At 44.5% G+C, this 21,163-nt stretch overlaps 1 protein-coding gene across 1 annotated transcript in view; it reads right to left on the bottom strand.

Moving 5' to 3' along the window:
* COL24A1 (collagen type XXIV alpha 1 chain) overlaps positions 1-21,163 on the bottom strand; it is a 382,434-nt gene that overhangs the window by 322,428 nt on the left and 38,843 nt on the right. The window contains exon 2 of the mRNA XM_075320523.1: positions 12,747-12,811. Within this exon, the coding sequence (XP_075176638.1) occupies positions 12,747-12,811 (65 nt within the window). The remainder of the gene's footprint in view (positions 1-12,746; positions 12,812-21,163) is intronic.

Below are 21,163 nucleotides of genomic sequence, written 5' to 3' on the forward strand. Positions count from 1 at the left end.
TTTGTCTCCCAGCTTAGGTTTGGGAACTCCTGCGCCACCCGCCGCACCCCTGAAGGCATTCTGTCATTATCAAAAGAACTTGGTCAAATAGAAGAAAGTTAGTGATTTATATTGCATAAGAAAATCTGCATCTGAGCGCCAAATTTAATTAATGAGGGAAATGCTCGGTACCTATGGCTTGTACCGTACAGTAGCAATTCGCTTGTTTATTCCCAAACATCCTGCATCTCAAGCGTAAATATTAACAAACATCAGAAGCGCTAAATGCAATAGAAAAGTAGCTACAAACTACAGTAATGTCCTCTTAGCAAACATCCTCCCCCCCCGGGTTGCCTCGATTAGTTGGGTTTGGTCACCAAATGTATGTGGTTAGCTCCTTATTTCTCTATATAAAGCTCTGGACCAAATCCAAAATAGCAGACAGCCTGGATATAGGGACATAAAACAATACAACTGGAAATACGCATTATACATTAAATATCTATTTGGACTGGAAGACTCTATGCTCACATTTGCCCTAGAGCAAGGGGTGCATGACAGCCACTCACCTACTCCTGTGCCACAGTATGAAAGAGAAACTGCATTTTTAAGCTTTTTTTAAGATTTTATAGGCACTTTAAATGCTCGTCGATCAGTGGTTGTACGGGTCCTGAGACCCCCCCACTAATCAATGAAAAGATGGCCAATAACTGTGCAGCTCGGGGGAGGGGAGCGCAAAGCTCCTGCCTGAGAAGAGTATTGATTCAATAGAAAGCCAAATAATAAATTCGCAGCTGCACACTTCACAACCATCTGTTCAGTGATCGCTAAGGGTCACCGGACCCCACCAATATTCAAACTATATTATATATATATATATATATATATATATATACACATACATACATACATACATACATACATACATACATACATATATATATATATATATATATATATATATACATATACACACACATACATACATACATACATACATACTAGCTGTACTCCCCGGCTTCGCCCGGGTTAATAACTGCTGTTAACAAAATAGAATGTATTAACAAAAATGTATTCTGCACACAAAAACCACAAAACAAATAGATAGATATGTAAATTATTAAAAGGCAAGAACTAAGCTAATAGAAGCATTTCACAACATATATTTCAACACCACAGATATTCCACACAGATTTAACTAAATTGGCCAAGTAATGTGCTCCGTCTGTCTCTTTCCAGGTCTGCCTGTCTCTTTCTTTGTCTGTCTCTATCTCTCTGTTTCTTTCCCCATCTGTCTCTTTCCCAGGTCTGTCTCCCTTTCTCTTTGTCTGTGTCTTTTCCTGTCTGTCTCTTTCCCTGTCTGCCTGTCTTTGTCTGTCTCTATTTCTCTGTCTCTTTCCCCGTCTGTCTCTATCAAAGTCTGTGTCTTTCCCCATCTATCTTTTTCTGTCTCTCTAGCTGTCTCCTCCTTCCCTGTCTGCTTGTCTCTGTCCCTGTCTGCATGTTTGTCTGTCTCTTTCCAGGTCTGTCTCTTTCCAGGTCTGTCACTGTCTGTTTCTTTCCCCGTCTGTCTCGGTCTGTCTCTTTCACCGTTTGTCTCTGTCTGTCTCTTTCCCTGTCTGTCTCTCTCTATCCGTCTCCCCACCGACATCTTTTTACCTCACATATAAGCTTCTTATACTATGAATGTCTTTTGTTTCTATAGCAACCACTCACAGCTCCTACTAATAACCTGTAGTTCTAGGCTCCATTTACTTTAATGAAGACATGTTTTTGGAGTGTAACTGTAAAGCGCGGGGTTAAATTTTCCTGTCAAAACAAAGTCGACGTTCCCTGGGTCACATGAGGTGTCTGTGCAAAATTTTGTGATTGTAAATGCAACGGTGCGGATACACTTTTCGTTTCACTTTTTCCCCATTATGTAGATAGGGGCCAAATTGATTGGTAAATTGGAACGCGCGGGGTTAAAATTTCGCCTCACAACATAGCCTATGACGCTCTCGGGGTCCAGACGTGTGAGTGTGCAAAATTTCATGGCTGTAGCGGCGACGGTGCAGATGCCAATCCCGGACATACACGCACACGCACACACGCACACACACACACATGCATTCAGCTTTATATATTAGATATATTATATATATATATATATATATATATATATATATATATATATATATATATATATATATATATATATATATATATATATATATACACATTTATTATATATAGTTAAGCCATGTTCACAGATTGCATTTTTACACTGTTTTTGCTGTGCCTTTTGTGCAAATGAAAAGCTGCTGTTTGCAGTACCGGCAAAAGCTATGAGATGTTCAGAAGTTTCGTGCACATACTTGCTTTTTTTTTTTTCTTACTGACTAAATAAAAAAACTGTAGCATGTCAATTCTTTCAGTTTTTCACCATAACAATCAATGGGGAAGTAGAAAAACGTAACTATGCATTTTTGCTAAATAAAATTAAAACTTTCTTAAGCCTGAACTGTAGACAAATAACATATAATCGGCACAAAAAATGCACCAAAAACTTCTCCAAAAACACAGCAAAACCTGCTTTTTCAAGGCAGCTTCTTTACTGCCAAGAGAACAGGTTTTACCTGCAGAAAAAAATCAGCACAAAAGCAATGTATGAACATAGTCTAAGGGGTACTTTACACATTGCGACATCGCTAGGATCGGCTAGCGATGCCGAGCGCGATAGTACAGCTTCACACGCACATACCTACTCAGCGACGTCGCTGTGACTGCCGGACAATCCCTCCTTCAAGGGGGAGGTGCGTTCGGCGTCACCGCAACGTCACTAATCGGCCGGCCAATAGAAGCGGAGGGGCGGAGATGAGCGGGAAATAACATCCCGCCCACCTCCTTCCTTCCGCATTGCCGGTGGACGCAGGTAAGGAGATGTTTGTCGCTCCTGCGGGTTTACACACAGCGATGTGTGCTGCTGCAGGAACGACAAACAACATCGTACCTGCGGTCGACCCAACATTATGAAAATGAACAACGCCACACAGATCACCGATTTTCAACGCTTCTGCGATCGTTTATCGGCGCATCTAGGAATTACACTTTGCGAGGTCGTTACCGGCCCCGGATGTGCGTCACTAACGACGTGACCCTGACGATATTTCGGAAGCGATGTCGCAACGTGTAAAGCCCCCCTTAGCCTTTAAAGGGAATCTGTCACCCCTTTTGCATTTTTTAGTTATTAATATGGGCCATACCTGTATGGTGAAATTAGCCATACCTGTACGCCTCCTTGATGATGGGTCGTTTGGCAAAAATCCTCTTTTAGATCTTCTGTCTTCCGGGCTATGGGGCGTGTGCTGCCCGGATGATAAGCCTGCCTCCCGTCTTCATTATACAGGATTCCTCCTCCCTTTCCCCTCAGAGTCCCTGTGACGTCAGGTGCGCAGCCAGAAATCCCGCACCTGCATATTCTGCCTAACCTCTCGCTCCTGCACTGTAAAGTAGCAGTGACTCCCAGGCGCCTGCGCACAGCAAAATTGAAATCTGTGCCCACAGAAGGGTGGAACAGCGCAGGGAGAGACGGCAGCCAATATGCGCAGGAGTGAGATTTCCAGTTGGACCCTTGAAATGACAGGGACAAAAGGAAAGAGACGGGAGGAGGAATCCTGTATAACAAAGACCGGGCAGCACACACCCCATAGCCTGGAAGATAGACGATATAAAGAGGATTTTTGCCAAATGACTCATCGTCCAGGAAGTATACAGGTATGGCTAATTTCACCGTTACGCCACATATAACTAGAAGGCTGAAAAAGGGTGACAGATTCCCTTTAATTTACATATAGAGCTTATGAATAGAGGAACCCTACAGTTTAAAGGGGTTGTTTGGTGAAAAGAAGTTATCACCTATTATATTAGTTATTATTATAGCGCCATTTATTCCATGGCGCTTTATATGTGAATCTTTTCGATTCCATATATTTCATATCCTATCGGCCCACAGAATGGAGCAGATTTACACATGGTTAACTGCCGCTGCATTCATACTCTATCAGACTATTGAGGACTGTGCTCAGCCTTTTCTGCCAAACGCGTTAGGAAATTAATGGATCCCCGATGGTTATTGCTGCATTATTCTAATAGGTATATAAATGCCCCATTATGGCGATCATGGGGGTCCCAGCAGTCAGACCCTTAGTGATCTATCACTTATCGAAAAGATAAGTAAAAACTAGCTTTTGTTTGTCATCAGGCCAACCCTTTAATGGACATTTTTACCCAACTTACCTTGTATCCTACCCCATATAAACACCTTTGTGTAACTATAGAATTATCATGCGCAAGAAAAACTGACCATTGACAGGAAGACCTGACCACAATTCATCATAACCAAAGCGCATTCCTGCAAATTTTCCATTTTGAATTAGACCCATTTATTTTTAAGTTTTATCATATTTTATACCACTGGGATTTTATTTATCTGGAGGAAATATTGTAATATTTAGCTTGAAATATCGACGTTTTTGCTGGTGTAAAATAAAATGCTTTGGTCAGATGAGTCCAAATTTGAGATCTTTGGATCCAACCACCGTGTCTTTGTAGAAAAGGTGAACGGATGGACTCTACATGCCTGGTTCCCACCGTGAAGCATGGAGGAGGAGGTGTGATGGTGTGGGGGGGCTTTTCTTCTGACACTGTTGGAGATTTATTCAAAATTGAAGGCATACTGAACCAGCATGGCTACCACAGCATCTTGCAGCGGCGTGCTATTCTATCCGGTTTGCGTTTAGTTGGACCATCATTTATTTTTCAACAGGACAATGACCCCAAACACACCTCCAGGCTGTGTAAGGGCTATTTGAATAAGAAGGAGAGTGATGGGATGCTACGCCAGATGACCTGGCCTCCACAGTCACCAGACCTGAACCCAATCGAGATGGTTTGGGGTGAGCTGGACCGCAGAGTGAAGGCAAAAGGTCCAACAAGTGCTAAGCATCTCTGGGAACTCCTTCAAGACTGTTGGAAAACCATTTCCGGTGACTACCTCTTGAAACTCATCAAGAGAATGCCAAGAGTGTGCAAAGCAGTAATGAAAGCAAAAGGTGGCTACTTTGAGGAACCTACAATATAAGACATATTTTCAGTTGTTTCACACTTTAAGTATTTCATTCCACATGTTTTCATTCATAGTTTTGATGCCTTTAATGTGAATGTACAATTTTTAGAGTCATGAAAATAAAAACTCTTTAAATGAGGAGGTGTGTCCAAACTTTTGGTCTGTACTGTACATTTTTATATATATTGTAAATAGCTGCAGAATATGGTGGCACTCTATAAACAACAATAATAGTAATAATATATCACCCATGCACGGGTGATTGAAACATTTAGAGCTTTCATTGGCTGCATTTTTTCTACTTTTTTTAATATAATATATGGTTTTGCAGAGGATGAATATAACACACTGGTGCGCCCCATGTAACCGCAAATATGCGCTGAGAATGTTGTAGCTTGTCTTAGAATATTACTTTCTTCTTTTCACTGCACTATCGGGTCAAATTCAGTCCACAATACAAAACAGGGTTAAAATATCCCACAATAGATCTCGGTCTTGTCCCCTCAGTCCACACCTCCAGGAAATAAAATAGTTTACAACGTCATCACTTCAGTCAGGGAAGAGACAGCGTGTTCTCTCCATCTATCAAATACGTGTCGGCAGACTACAGACTACAGTCACTCCCCGGCTGGGATCTGGTGAGGAGAAATAGGCAAAGTCTCAGGATCTCAATTGCCATCACGTAGAAACCGTCAAATGATGCGATTCCACGGCATTAATTTAATCAGATTTAATTTTGAATATTTCTTTTATTAAAAGGTGTTTTCTCATCATGATAAGTACTGCGAAATGTGTTTTATACTGAACATGTTATAGGGTGTGATTGTAAAGGGGGTGTTACACGCAGCGATATCGCTGGTGAAAGCACCCGCCCCCGTCGGTTGTGCGTCACGGGCAAATCGCAGGTAAGGAGATGTTCGTCGTTCCTGCGGTGTCACACACAGAGATGTTTGATGTTGCAGGAACAACGAACAACCAACGGCATGCAGCATCAACGACATTATGAAAAGGAGCAACGTGTAAACGATCAACGATTTTTGCCGTTTTTGCGATTGTTGATCGTCGCTCCTAGCTGTCACACGCTGCGATGTTGCTAACGGCGCCGGATGTGCGTCACAAACACCATGACCCCGACGATATATCGTTAGCGATGTCGCAGCGTGTAAAGCCCCCTTAACGGGGCCTTTACAAATATGTGTTAACATGTAAATGCTGCTAGCAGAGTGTAGGTTCTCGATGTAGCAGAGCCGGGGCTGTTTACCAGCGGGTGCCACCTAGTGGAGAGGCTGGAGCTGCGGTAGATTAGATATCAGATATGACAGGGTTAAGTTGAGGTAGAGGAGGAGAGACAGGTAGCAAATGGGTTGGTTAGTACTGTGGGCCTCCTTGGATGCCAAGTAAGAGAAGAAGTTGCCAAGGTGTCAGGGCCAGTGAGGAAACCTTGAGAGCTCCGGAGCCAATGGCTCAACCCGGCGGGCTTAGAGAGTTGTGCCACTAGAAAAGTCGTGGGTCCTGGAAGCAGATGAAGGTGTAAGGAAGAGGGGGGAGCAGAGGCACAGACCCAGCAACTTGAGGACAAAGTCAAAGATACCAGGACACAGGTCGAGAAAGAGTACCCAAGAAACTATAGAATGAGAACCGTGAGGAGTCAGGCCATGTCTGTCGTAACAGTGTGAAGAATAAACTGAACAAGTTTTATTGCTAAGTGAACTCTGGTGTTGTGTATGTTATTATTTTGTCTACGACGAAGACCGGCAATGGGGTGATGGACACCAGCTTGAAGAAACCAGTAAGTGTCATGCACCCCACTAGAAGTCGCAGCCGTACACGCAGTCTCCTTGGCAAAGGAGTGCGGTGCCTGTAAGGCCCGGCATCCGAGCCTTCCTTCACATGTAAAAAACCAAAGAACTTTGCAATTCATCTCGTATTAGAAATAATCTTTTCGAGATTTATATTTTTTCCATTCGTCTTTATCTAGTTGAGAAGGTTAGGTTACCATTACCATACTGTTACAATGAAATGACGAATGCGCCTTGGCTCATATCTGTTTCACTTTTTTTTCTTTTAGCTACATTTGTATTATAGAAATATAAAAATGTATATGTTCTCAAGAATGGACAGATTTTTCATTTTATTGTTTAAAACTCATTGCCTAGGTCATAAGCAGTCTATCCTCAGTGGGCAGTCTTCTAGGTGAAGAGTACAGCCATGGTGCTGGTCTACGAGACAAAGATCCGTCCATCTTCCGAGGCCTTGTGCTTTTCCGATTCTGCAGAGACAAAACTGCCTGTGCTAACAGCATCGGAGGGGGCACAATTTGGGCCAGTGGTACAGCCATGCTGCCAGCCCGATCTCTGAATCATCAGGAGCGCACCACCACCCGGCAGACTGGAGGCCGAGAGCCAGGGGAACAGCCATGCTGCCAGCCCGATCTCTGAATCATCAGGAGCGCACCACCACCCGGCAGACTGGAGGCCGAGAGGCAGGGGAACAGCCATGCTGCCAGCCCGATCTCTGAATCATCAGGAGCGCACCACCACCCGGCAGACTGGAGGCCGAGAGGCAGGGGAACAGCCATGCTGCCAGCCCGATCTCTGAATCATCAGGAGCGCACCACCACCCGGCAGACTGGAGGCCGAGAGGCAGGGGAACAGCCATGCTGCCAGCCCGATCTCTGAATCATCAGGAGCGCACCACCACCCGGCAGACTGGAGGCCGAGAGGCAGGGGAACAGTGCGCTCCTAAAAATCAATAATGAGAAAACCCCTTTATACTCTGGTCATAAAGTCAATGGACTTTTATAGGCCACAGTCCTTTATAGGTCTTCTAGAGCCACTCCAAGGAATTTTCATGACTTTTCTAATGGATAGACGTTTTTGAGTCTGATGATTTGGTTGAATGCCGAATTTCACATTGTGCATTTGATTTTTATCTGCCTTTAATTTTGTGTATCTTATGATTTCATTTATTCTTAATCTTTTCTCTATGTTACAGAAAACACAATATGACTTCCATCCGCCCTAATGGATGCAATGTGGACAAATCTATGTTCAACTGATTAGTCTATGATCTAGAAAAATATGAAAGTATTCTCTTTATAAGAAATGTATACAAAATGGGTTATTTTATACCATAGCTGCAGTCCAGATTTCTTAATCTTAAAGGAACCAATGGGGCTTTAAAACTGAACCACATTTATGGCAAGCGAATTAGTGGGATCTGGATGCTATGGCCTCCAACAAGACTGATAACAAGGAGGTTCAGTTACTGGTGCTCAGGATAGCGGTGGCCTTTTCTGGGTGACCTTTTTTATAACTAAAAATTTCGAGTCCTCAGCATTAGAGATTAGCAAAAAGATATGACCTACCCTGGTCCGGCATACAGTCTGGTTTCCCTTGGCAGCCAGAGGGGTGCAATGTCCACTTTTTGTGCCATCAATCCTGTGTCTGTCAATCTCTGGTGCCCACTCCATTGAGTTGCCGTGATCGACAAAAGATAACAAGACACATGGCGCTTCCTAACATATTCAACCCAATGCAAGGTGGAGACTTAGAAAGATTAGTAGGTGATGAGCTCCCCTTCTGGGGTTGGGTAATAATCGGGCACAACCATGGTTAAGGTGTAGAATTATGGTCTGTCATAAACTGCTCTTCCCTAAGCTATGGGGAACAAAGAGCACTAAAGGATACACAACAATATGGAAATAAAGGCAAGACTCAGATATTGCTGATAATGTCTGTCCAGTTAAAAATTGTAGTCTAGGTTTGTTTATTGGTAAAGTATTCAGGCTCTGCATTTGTGGCGCCCTGGACAAGCCAGGACGTCACAGGTACTACAACAACACACCCCACACTCCCGGTCAGGCACACCGAAGTCAAACACAAATCCTTGTTGCCTCCCCTCCAGGGGCTGATGTCCACACCAGGGGGTGGGCCAGGCGGTTGGCCCCGCCCACCGAGGAGTTCACAGTCCTGGAGGCGGGAAAAGGAAGGGAGAACAGATTAGTTTTTGAGGAGTGAAGTGGTAGTAGAGGAGACTGAAGGAGTCCGGGTGTGTGGCCTGGACGGAACAGCAAGGTTGGCAGACGGTGGTGACCATCTGCAGGAGAGGCTAATTGAAGTGAACCGTAAGGACCGGGGACGGGCGGTGGCCCGCCGGTACCGGATCGGGGAGCAAAGAGAAGCCAGCAGGCTAGGAGTCGCCGTAAAACCGGTCAAATCCGTTAGCGAAGGGAACCTCCGGGGATTCCCAGCAGTCAAGACCCAATTGAAGGCAACAGCTCACACCGTGAAAGGGAAACACAGTCACCGCCAAGGCTACAGTTCCCAGGACCAGGGCCTGCGGGCAAAAGGGGCTCCCTCAGCATCCATCCAAGCTGGGGAGCGGGTTACCGGTGGGAAGCCATTGGAACCGTGAACACAACACAGGTGCAGGGAAAGGCAGTCACCATCAACCTACCGGGAGAGCTACCGCAGGCGTCTGTGGGACCCGTCCATCCAGCCGTTTGTTTTACCGGAGACTTTGCATTCATTATTGGCTGAGTGAGTACCACCGTGCCGTGCGGCACAGCGCTGCCCCCGCGACCCTGCACCTCACCAGGCCCCGTAACCCGCCTGCCATCGCCATCCCTAACCCTCACCCGGGCCCCGGGACAACCAACCCCCTACCCACGGAGGGGAGAAACAACATCCAAGCTGCTCCCTGTCATAGCTCCCGGGATCACCGTCCAGAGCAGCGGTGGTGTCACAACCTCACCACAACTGTGGGTGGCGTCATGGACAATATCCCTAAACCAAACCACCCCCCCTTTCACTCACGGGCGAGGAGCGCCGCTCGAGTCCCCGGGATCCGGCCCACCGCTCGAGCCACCGAGCAGCAGCAGCCGGACCGAAGCAGTGGGTGAGCGCAGCGTCCCCTCCCCGCCCACGACACATTCGCCAAGGCCTGAGGAAGATACCAATTTTGTATTGGTAAATACTTTATTAATAAAGGAACATTAACTACGTATTTTAGTCTGGATGGTCCTTATCAGCAGTACAGTGGCTCAGTGGTTAACTTTGTAGGAAGGGTGACTCAGTGGTTAGCACTGTTACTTTGCAATGCTGGGGTCCTGGGTTCAAATCTCACAACATCTGAGAGGAGTTTGTATGTTCTCCCTGTGTTTGCTTGGGTGTCCGTACATAGACATACTGGTAGGCAATTTAGATTGTGAACCCCAATGGGGACAGTGATGAGTTCTGTAAAGTGCTGCGGAATATGATGGCACTAAAAACACCGGGTTTCCTCCAGTAGTCCAAAGACATACTGGTAGGGAATTTAGATTTTGAGCCCCAATGGGGCCAGTGATGTTTTCTGTAAAGTTCTGCAGAATATGATGGCGCTATAAACAATCCGGGTTTCCTCCCACAATCCAATGACATACTGGTAGGGAGTTTAGATTTTGAGCCCCAATGGGGACAGTGATGATTTCTGTAAAGTGCTGTGGAATATGATGGTGTTATATGAGCGATACAATCCAAGTTAAAAAAATCCAGCATCCGCCAATGATCTGCATAAAAACCTTTGGTTTATATATTCCATAAATGTAAAACACAGACTCTGTCCGGTCTACGCGTTTCGAGCAGGAGTGCTCTTAATCATGATCATGGTGTTATGATTAATAGCACTTCTGCTCGAAACGCGTAGACCGGACAGAGTCTATATTTTAAATTGATGGAATAAATAAAACAAAGGTTTTTATGAAGATCATTGTCGGATGCTGGTTTTTCTTTAACTTGGACTGCTCAGGAGCCGGCCTGACTCCCCGTGCACCGCACCCTTGATGTGTCCTGTTCCTCTATGGTGAGCTGAGCTACTTTACTTCTCAATGTTGGTTATATGAGCGATATCTAATAAACAAAAAATAAAATAAGGAGAGCCCATGTCCTGCATTTTTTCACATTGTCATGGTCAACAAATGATGGCCTTGCCTAGGACAGGGCTCCGCAACCTGTGGTGCTTTTAGTTGATGTAAAACTACAACTCTCAGCATGTCCTGCCATAGCAGCCATAGAGCCGAGATCACTGACTCCTGTCTTTGATACATTTCATCACTTTTTAGGTTTCAGCTTGTGTTATGAAGGCTCTACCCCAATTTTTTTTTTTTTCTACAGACGAAATGGCTGCACCTTGCCATTGTAAAATAAGGTGTAATCCCTGACAAATCCTAATCCAGCCCTATAATCTCGGTCTGCGCGTTGCTACGCTAATGTTAGGCTGCTTTCAAACTACGTTTTTTTAACATGCGTCATGAACGTTTAACGCAAAAACGGATCCAGCGCAAATGCGTTTTCATTTCAATGCATTTGCAATGGACTCGCGTTAACATGCGTTCACATGCGTTTGCGTGCGTTATAGTGAGGATCCAGCGACTTGCAGTTTTTTAGCTTTTTTCAAAAACGCTACTTGTAGCGCTTTTGAGCTGCGTCCAAATACTGCAAATTGCTGGATTTTGACTATACTGTACGCAAACGCATGTGAATGCTGGCATGCTGATAGACAGGATCCTGCTTGCTCTACTGAGCATGCCCAGAAACCAGCCTCGCGTGATCAGTCTCTCTCTCCCCCTCCCTCTCTGTCTCTCTCCCCCTCCCTCTCTGTCTCTCCCCCATCTGAGAGCTGCGGACACTCGTAACCAAGGTAAATATCTGGTAACCAAGCAATGCGCTTCTTAGTTACCCGATGTTTACCTTGGTTACATGTGCAGGGAGCAGGGAGCCCGGCTCCTAGCAGCTGCGGACGCTCGTAACCAAGGTAAATATCTGGTAACCAAGCAATGTGCTTCTTAGTTACCCGATGTTTACCTTGGTTACGTGTGCAGGGAGCAGGGAGCCTGGCTCCTAGCAGCTGCGGATGCTCGTAACCAAGGTAAATATCGGGTATTCAAGCAAAGTACTTTACTTAGTTACCCGATATTTACCTTGGTTACAGCTCACCGCAGCTGTCAGATGCCGGCTCCCAGTCTCACGTTCAGTTCCCCTCACTCCTGATCACATGACTCCAATGCCCACCCATAAACTTCAAGTGACAGGATCCTGCAAAATAACACATGCGTTTTTCTCTGCAAAAACAGGATCCACTTTTGCAGCAAAAAAACGTTCATGACGCATGCTAAACAAACGTAGTGTGAAAGCCGCCTTAATGCTCCGGTGTCATTTCTCCTTATTGTCTGTGATTTATCAAGGTGTTTGCTGTGCAAGTAACCCTGAACTACTTCCCAAACACGGGCTGCAGCCATCTTTTTTGAGCTGTCATTCTGGAAATATTTCTGGCATCAAATAAGCAGGAGCAGAAGACGCTCTTCTCATGTGGATGTGATGAATCGTCCTCGTCAGCGGCAGCAGAAGCGGCGGCGGAGGCACCAGGCATCGTCATAATCACATCCTGCTGTTTTATTTATTTTTTCCATTTGTTTAATAGCACTCACATACAATGTCATTCCCGGAGCGGCCGTGTCGCTCCCACCCCGACACCCACAGGCGGGAAAGCTACAATCGCTGCCTTTCTGCTGGAGGACAAAATGTCACAAGCTGAAGAGATTTTTCCAAAGGTCATAATGGCCGTGTCTCGTGCTGCGATGTCACATGGACGTATAATAATAAGACGCAGAGTTTCCTCTCACCTTGTGCTCGTTTCTCGGCGGCACCGACAGCCGTGCATACTGCGACCACAACTAGGAGTCTTATCCTAAAATGAAGAAAAAAAGACTTAAATAACACAATAATGACAAAAAATAACAGAACCAAAGCCGAGCAGTCACCCATAGCAACCATAGCAGTCACGCATAGCAACCAATCCAAATACAGCTTTAATTTCTCTAAGGCAGATTGGAAAATGAGAGAAGAAATCTGATTGGTTGCCATTTCTCATGCTTTTTTTTTTTTAATCAAATAAACTTTATTTGTATATTAGAGCACACAACAAATGTACATTATTTTCAAAGGACACGAAACAATTCTTTCGTAGGTAAATTCTGAATTGAATTAGTTAGTTCACATCATCAGTACATGTTAAGGGTTCATGAACATGGCGGAGCGGTCTGCACAGACCCCATATAACTTCTCATAAGCCGGATCAGATACCCACACTTTGCACTGACGAGGGGCAATCATCCCGAAACACCGTGTCTGCAAATTGGGATTCTAATCTGGCAATAAATCCTAAGGGGTACTTTGCACGTTGCGACATCGCTAGCCGATGATAGCGATGCCAAGCGCGATAGTCCCCGCCCCCGTCGCACATGCGATATCTTGTGATAGCTGCCGTAGCGAACATTATCGCTACAGCAGTTTCACACGCACTTACCTGCCCTGCGACGTCGCTCTGGCCGGCGACCCGCCTCCTTCCTAAGGGGGCGGGTCGTGCGGAATCACAGCGACGTCACATGGCAGGCGGCCAATAGAAGCGGAGGGGCGGAGGTGAGCGGGACGTAAACATCCCGCCCACCTCCTTCCTTCCGCATAGCCGGTGGAGGCAGGTAAGGAGATGTTCCTCGCTCCTGCGGCTTCATACACAGCGATGTGCGCTGCCGCAGGAACAAGGAACAACATCGTATCTCCTATTGGTGCGACATTATGAAAATGACCGACGCTACACAGATCACCAATTTACGACGCTTTTGCGATCGTTTATCGGTGCATCTAGGCTTTACACGTTGCGATGTCGTTACTGGCGCCGGATGTGCGTCACTTTCAACTTGACCCCGACAATAATGCAGTAGCGATGTCGCAACGTGCAAAGTACCCCTAAGTCTTATGAAAAGGCTTGTTTAAAAAGCCACTTATGACTTCTAGGATTGCTACTTCCAATAGGTGGCGCTAGAGTTTGTCTCCTTCCTCTCTGGAGGGACAATTCCCAGAGGGGCATTGCAGCTATAAGTCCCCTTACTGACCGCCAGACTGGTTTGTCAGGTCTCCATAAGGAGAATAGTCTTCCCCGTAGTTTTCTGCCACACATAGTGTTTTACATTTAGCTCTTCTGACCAGAGCACTTCGTCCACATACTCGCTGTGTCTCTTACATGGCTTTTTGCAATCTATACACAGGACGTCTTATGGATTTCTTCCTTGACATTATTCCATAAAAGCCAGATTTGTGACGTATATGGCGAATAGTCGTCCTGTGGACAGATTCTCCTCCCTGAGCTGTGGATCTCTGTGGATTCTTCAAAGTGACCATGGTCCTCTTGGCTGCTTTTCTAATTAGTGCTCTCCTTGTGTGGGATGTCAGTTAGGTGGACGGCCATGTCTTGGTAGGTTTGCAGTTGTGCCTTACTCCTTCCATTTTTGTATGATGGATTGAACAGTGCTCCTTGACATGTCCAGAGCTTGGGCTATTCTTTTATAACCTAACCCTGCTTTACTCTTCTCCACAACTTTAATATCCCTGACCTGTCTGATGTGTTCCTGTGTTTTCATGATGCTGTTTGCTCCCTAATGTTCTCAAACAAACCTCTGAGGTCTTCATAGAACAGCTGTAGTTATACTGAGGAAACAATTACACACAGGGGACTCAATTTATTAATTTGGTGACTTTTGGAGGCAATTGGTCACTCAAGATTTTATTTAAGGGTGTCGGACTACAAGAGGCTGAATACAAATGTACGTCACAATTTTCAGATATATATTTTTAAAATATTTAGAAAACAATGTCTCATTTCCTTTAGACTTTACAAATACTATTGTGTGTTGGCATATCACATAAACTCACAATAAAATACATTTAAACCCCTTTCCCTTTTCCCTGTTATAAATAAAGACAGTATACAATGTACATTTAAACGGGTATTCCCATCTCCAAGATCCTGTACCAATATGTAGCAGGTGTAATAATAGTATTATTAGCAAATACCTTCAATTAGAGATGTAGTATAGTTCTCCTGATATAGCCATGTCTCTTACCTCATGTGCAGGGCATTGCAGTTTAGATATCTATGGTCATTGCTATAAGCAACTAACTGTCACTATGTTGTAATAAAAGAAGATTTTATTCCCTGGAAGTGAGTGCCGTGGATTTCCTTCCATACTGAAGTAACTAACTGTCACTATGAGTGGACGTAACCATGGATACCTAAGCTGCAATGCCCTGCACATGAGGTAAGGAGACATTGCTATATCAGGAGAACTATGTTACATTTCTAATTGGAGGTATTTGGTAATAGTCTACAATGGGATCTTGGAGATGGGAATAACCCTTTAAGTTTGAGGTTGTAGCAGGAAAAAATGTGGGAAAGTTCATGGGTGTGAATACTTTTTCAAGGCACTGTATTTGTTTTTATATATCATCCGGACAGTGCAAAATGAGTGGCAACAGAAACTGCTGTGCTGTTTGTTGTCACTGTTTATTTAGATTTCCAGACACTGAAGCCGGAAGTCGTTTAGTTGCCATTTTTGTAAGAAAGTGAAATTTTACCGAAAAGTGAATTAAAAAATGAGGACAATATAGCTGCAATTCCTGTTGCAATGTTTGAAAATATGGCCACCACGACTGAACAATATAAAATCCATTTTGAGCATCTAATCGCCAGTCAATGTCAATTACGGTCACCATAGATTACGATGAACAAAGGTTAAAACCCTGTAACTAAAGGTACTGTCACACATAACGAGATCGCTAGCGAGATCGCAGCTGAGTCACCGTTTTGGTGACGCAGTAGCGATCCCGTTGGCGATCTTGTTATGTGTGACACCTACCAGCGATCAGGCCCCTGCTGTGAGATCTCTAGTCGTTGCCGAATGGTCCAGGCCATTTTCTTCAAAGGTGATGTCTTGCTGGGCAGGACACATCGCTGTGTGTGACGCTGTGTGACAGGGTCACAGTGACTGCTGAGATCGTTATACAGGTCGCTACTGCGACCTGTATTGTTCCTGCATCGCTGGTAAGATCTGACTGTGTGACATCTCACCAGCGACCTCCCAGCGACTTACCTGCGATCCCTATCAGGCCGCATAGTTTTCGGGATCGCTGGTAAGTCGTTGTGTGTGACTGGGCCTTAATAGCAAAATTCTCCAGCCTCCAGGACAACCTCTTCCTTCATTCTTATACATTGTGTATACAACACTCAACGTCACCTTCTCTGTTAAGTACAAACCCACTTATAAGTGATGACACAACCCAACGACCAGGATTCCCCCCTTTGAGTAAATCTACAGACTGGTAGACGGTAAACACAACTGCTAACCAAACAATCAGATGTCAGAGGTAACTTATTTTTTTTTGCTTTTCATGATAATGTACCTGTTACGGGTTATGTACAGATGGAATAGGGGCTCCTAGGCTGACCCTAAGACTGGGGCTCCTGCGCTGTTCCTTATCTCAAAGGTAGGCTTGATGTAGCCAGGTTCGAGCCCCCAGCGTGACCCTGTCTCCTTTTGAGCCCTGATACTACCCCCCCCCCCCCACCCTGGGAACACCCCACAAACAGGCACAGACAAGGGTAAATGAAAACTCCTGTACACTGCACTCAAACACAAAGGAGGGGCAGTATGTGAACTGGGAAGTATCGCAATAGAGGTAGGAAATAAATGCACAACTGGAGGACTCACACACACCACGCAGAACCGCAACTTGTAGATCACCATAGAACTGGATAACCACAGGAACCGAGCAAGCAAAGCTATATCCGGCACTCAGCCCCAGGATCCAGAACCTTATAAAGGTTGAATGCGGCTGAGGATGATAATCAGTAGCCTGAGCTCCCAGCAGATGATCACAAGCCAGCAAGAAATAACACCTGATGTACTGGGGAGCAGTGAAGTCAAAACCAGCCGATGCCCATGACAGGCTATGCAACTCAGGGAACCCAGGTTGTATGTCGAGCTCTGCAGTGTGAACAGACTTAGACGCCACCATGACACCCAGTGAGTGCAACGACAAACACCACACGACAGTACCCCCTGGTTCTTCTTTATCATACCATGGGCATAATATAAGCAAAAATGAATTTGCGTGATGATAAAACTCAACTTAATAAAACGGTGACATGGACGTTTCTGTTGCACATTCCTTCCCCAAGCTCGGAAATCCCAAATTAAATTGGATTTTTAGTAGAAAGATGCTAAAGCATGGCAAAAGAAAAGTTTGTATGAACCATCCCCACCTCAGGCTGTTTGGTCAATGTCAGTTTGAATACCTGACATTCCTTTTTATCATTGACAATCTATATGTAAAGCAGTGCCAGATGGCCATGCAACGAGAGCAGCCACCCCTGGATGTAGTCCCCGGGGCGCCTGATGCATAGGTGATATGCACTAAAGTCCACACCTTTTTTCTGCACATTTGAACAGTGGGAAAAAAAAGAGATACCCAGATGTTACGTGCTGGGTTGCCATTTTTGAAAATACAATCATCGGCCTGCTTACCCCGCTACAGTACCTGACAGGGCTGGGCTGCAGGTGTATGACGGCCATTGGGTGACAGTCACCGTGGGCTCCTCTTTGCTTTCAATTTTTTTCTCCTGGTCTTCTAAGACCTATAATTCTTTTTATTTTTTGGTCATATTAGGGGTTGATTTTTTTTTAGTTTAGATCACCACTACTTTTGTTCTCTTTTTGGGAGGCAAAGTGAACAAAAAAAAAAAAAATCTAAAAAATCTGCCATTTTTTTTAATGGACCCAATAGTCAACTCACTATAAAAAAAAAATAAATAAATAAAAAAAATGAAAAAAGTAATCTAATTTATATTCACCTGTATTGTATATTTAGAAGAAAAAGAAAATGCACTCCAAAACATAGGGAAAAAAACATGAAAAAAATCTATTCCATTCCAAAGGTATTCGACATTTCGGGAGCCTTTCTCACGTGAGTAAAGGCCCCGTCACACACACAGATAAATCTGCAGCAGATCTGTGGCAGATCTGTGGCAGATCTGTGGCAGATCTGTGGCAGATCTGTGGCAGATCTGTGGCAGATCTGTGGCAGATCTGTGGCAGATCTGTGGTTGCAGTGAAATTGTGGACAATCAGTGTCAGGTTTGTGGCTGTACAAATGGAACAATATGTCCATGATTTCACTGCAACCACAGATCTGCCAAAGATTTCTCTCTGTGTGTGACGGGGCCTTTTGGCTCACATCTGAGAGTGGCTCACGCCGTAAGTTTAAATGTTGTGTACTGTTGGCATGCAATCATTTTTTCCACATTTTTTTTTGCTGAGTTTAGGCTAAGAACGCACTTTGCGTTCTCCTACTTGCAGTTCAAAACGCACCTTTTGGGCTTAATTGATTTGACCAAAGTTGCCTTTTTCTGAACTTTAGCGCTGAAAACGCATGCGTATTTACCGCGTTTGTGATGCGTTTTCAGCGCTTTTTACATGCGTTTTGACAGATGCGTTTTGAACATCACGACACTGCCTAATAAAGTTTTAACAGTCAAAAAGAATGAAAAAAGTTTAAAAAAAGGAAAAAAAATCTATATTATTGGGAAAAATAATAAAAATAGATATAATTCATAAAATTATAGCGGTAATACACATTTTATCGGAAATATAGCAATAAATGCATATTTTTCATAAATTTCATTGTCGGATTTTGTGTGTGTGTGTAAAGGGACATATCAAATCATTATTTTCAATGTTAGCAAAATGCACCCAAAATGGCAAAAACAATTGACATGCTCCTTCTTTGAACGCATGGTTTTTGCCACAAAATATGCAAATTAAATGCCGCGTTTTAAAACGCAAAGTGCGGTCAAGAAATCATCATTTTCCATTGACTATCATGGAAAACCAAAATGCATGCGTTTTGGCACAAAAACGCTGCTGCTCAAAACGCTGCGGAAACGCAGGTAAAAACGCAAAGTGCGTTCTCACCCTTAGTGTTCTACTTTTTTTTTTTCTCCTATACATTAGTATTATCCATTTGCCAGTGGATTTGGGGGACCACACCAATATTTTGCAAGACTGGTGTAACTCCATTTTCTTTTATCATCAATACTTTTAGTTATATGTAGCTGCAGGAAAGTTAATCAATCAATATGGCCATCATCATTCTTGGTGGCACCACCAGTTTTTCTAATTTCAAGTGTAGAAAAGAGCAAACCCGACCTGTAAAAGTTTGGGTTTGGACCGAACGCTACGTGTCCGGGGCTCAAACCTGAACACGGTGTTTTAAAAAAAAGTCTATGTCTGAGTTCGGATGCTGTACGTATGCTAACCACTAGATCGAGCATACCTGAGCACAGCGATGCTCAATGCTCGGCCCAGTGAGAGCCGCCTGCAGTCTCTGAATGACTCTCACTGGGGGTAAAAAGGAAAGTTTTCGGATGTAGTGGAATTAAGACATATAGATGTCCTCCAAAATAGAGTTCACCCATAAAAAAAGAAAAAAAAAGAAAAAAGCCCGCGCTCCTTCCCGTGGAAATGCTCCGTTTATGGTTGGCTCTATGTGCCCGGAGAGCCAAACTGCCCAATCAGTGACTTCTACTACACTCGTTACCCTAGTTGAGCCCATTAGTTCAGGTCACCAGTGACTTATACGGGTTTCAGGGTCTGGGAACAAGTTCAGATCAAGTCTGGGTCCCGAAACAAACTTTTATCTAAAGTCTAGCCAAACCCGGTGAACCCTAACCTCCACGGGTTCATGTTCTAATCAAGGGATCACTTTCACTAGATGTATAATGTTTTGGAGCTTTGTGATGCATCCTCTTTCCCACTACAAATAAAAGGGAGTTTGTCAAACAGTGTTTCATGAAGATATCATAACTAAATAGGAGAGAAAAGGCGCAATAGGGTCTTACCCGATATATTGGGCAAAAATCATATAGAAGTGGTGCACTCACCTGATCAGGTTGTGCCAGTCACAACTCCTTTAACAGCTTGAGAGTGAGCGCCTGAGCAGTCCAGCGGTTTCATTCCTACGCGTTTCGGAGACCCCAACTGTCTCCTTCTTCAGGGAAAAGAACTTCTTTTCCCTGAAGAAGGAGACAGTTGGGGTCTCCGAAACGCGTAGGAATGAAATAAAAAGAATCATCTGTTTGACATCAATGTCTGTGGTCTTCAAGCGCGGCAAAAAACCTGTTTTTCTCCAGTTTTCTTTTGATGAAGATATCATAATATTCCAGTTTTGGGGAAAATTGGTGCTGGGATGCCAAGGAATGCACCAATTTTAGTCTCAAAAACAGGTGGAGGGCATTGATATTTGGGATTGGTGGAGGTCACTTGTTCATTATGGCTGAAATAGTCAATAGTGTACAGTATAAATATAACCTTGCCTAGTTATAGGTGACATACAATATAGTATGCAAGGTGTCAACACGTATTGAATTGATGATGCCCTGCAACTTTGTAATTTACTTTTTTTTCTCTATCTCGTTCCGTTTTCGAGATAAAAATGCTAACTCCGTTGTTTTCCACCAGGTGGCGCTATAGGTGGTTTCATTGCATAGCGCATGGCTACTTTACTATACCTAGACACCACTTCTATGCCTATAGCTGCCGCCATTCTCAAGTTAATGGCGGTGGACAGGATATGGGTGGACACACTGTATAGTTAGACCGCTATATACCGTACTGCAAAAACATAAAAATATACTGTACAATGCCTAAGTAACAATGCCAAAGTACAATCATACACTACAGTGCTCAAATAATATAAACATACAAAGATTAAAAATATAGCGGGATATATAAAGTAATTATTGACTAAAAATACCTGCTATACACGTGTAGATTGTAAGGGTAAGGGGTACTTTGCACGCTGCGACATCGCAGGCCGATGCTGCGATGCCGAGCGCGATAGTACCCGCCCCCGTCGCAGCAGCGATATCCTTGTGATAGCTGCCGTAGCGAACATTATCGCTACGGCAGCTTCACATGGACTCACCTGTCCTGGGACCGTCGCTCTGGCCGTCAACCCGCCTCCTTGTTAAGGGGGCGGGTCGTGCGGCGTCATAGCGACGTCACACGCCAGGCGGCCAATCGGAGCGGAGGGGCGGAGATGAGTGGGATGTAAACATCCCGCCCATCTCCTTCCTTCCGCATATTCTACGGAAGCCGCGGTGACGCCGGTAGGAGATGTTCCTCGCTCCTGCGGCTTCACACACAGC

The sequence above is a fragment of the Anomaloglossus baeobatrachus genome, chromosome 8 (genome assembly GCF_048569485.1).
Source record: "Anomaloglossus baeobatrachus isolate aAnoBae1 chromosome 8, aAnoBae1.hap1, whole genome shotgun sequence".
NCBI classification, from domain to species: Eukaryota; Metazoa; Chordata; class Amphibia; order Anura; family Aromobatidae; genus Anomaloglossus; species Anomaloglossus baeobatrachus.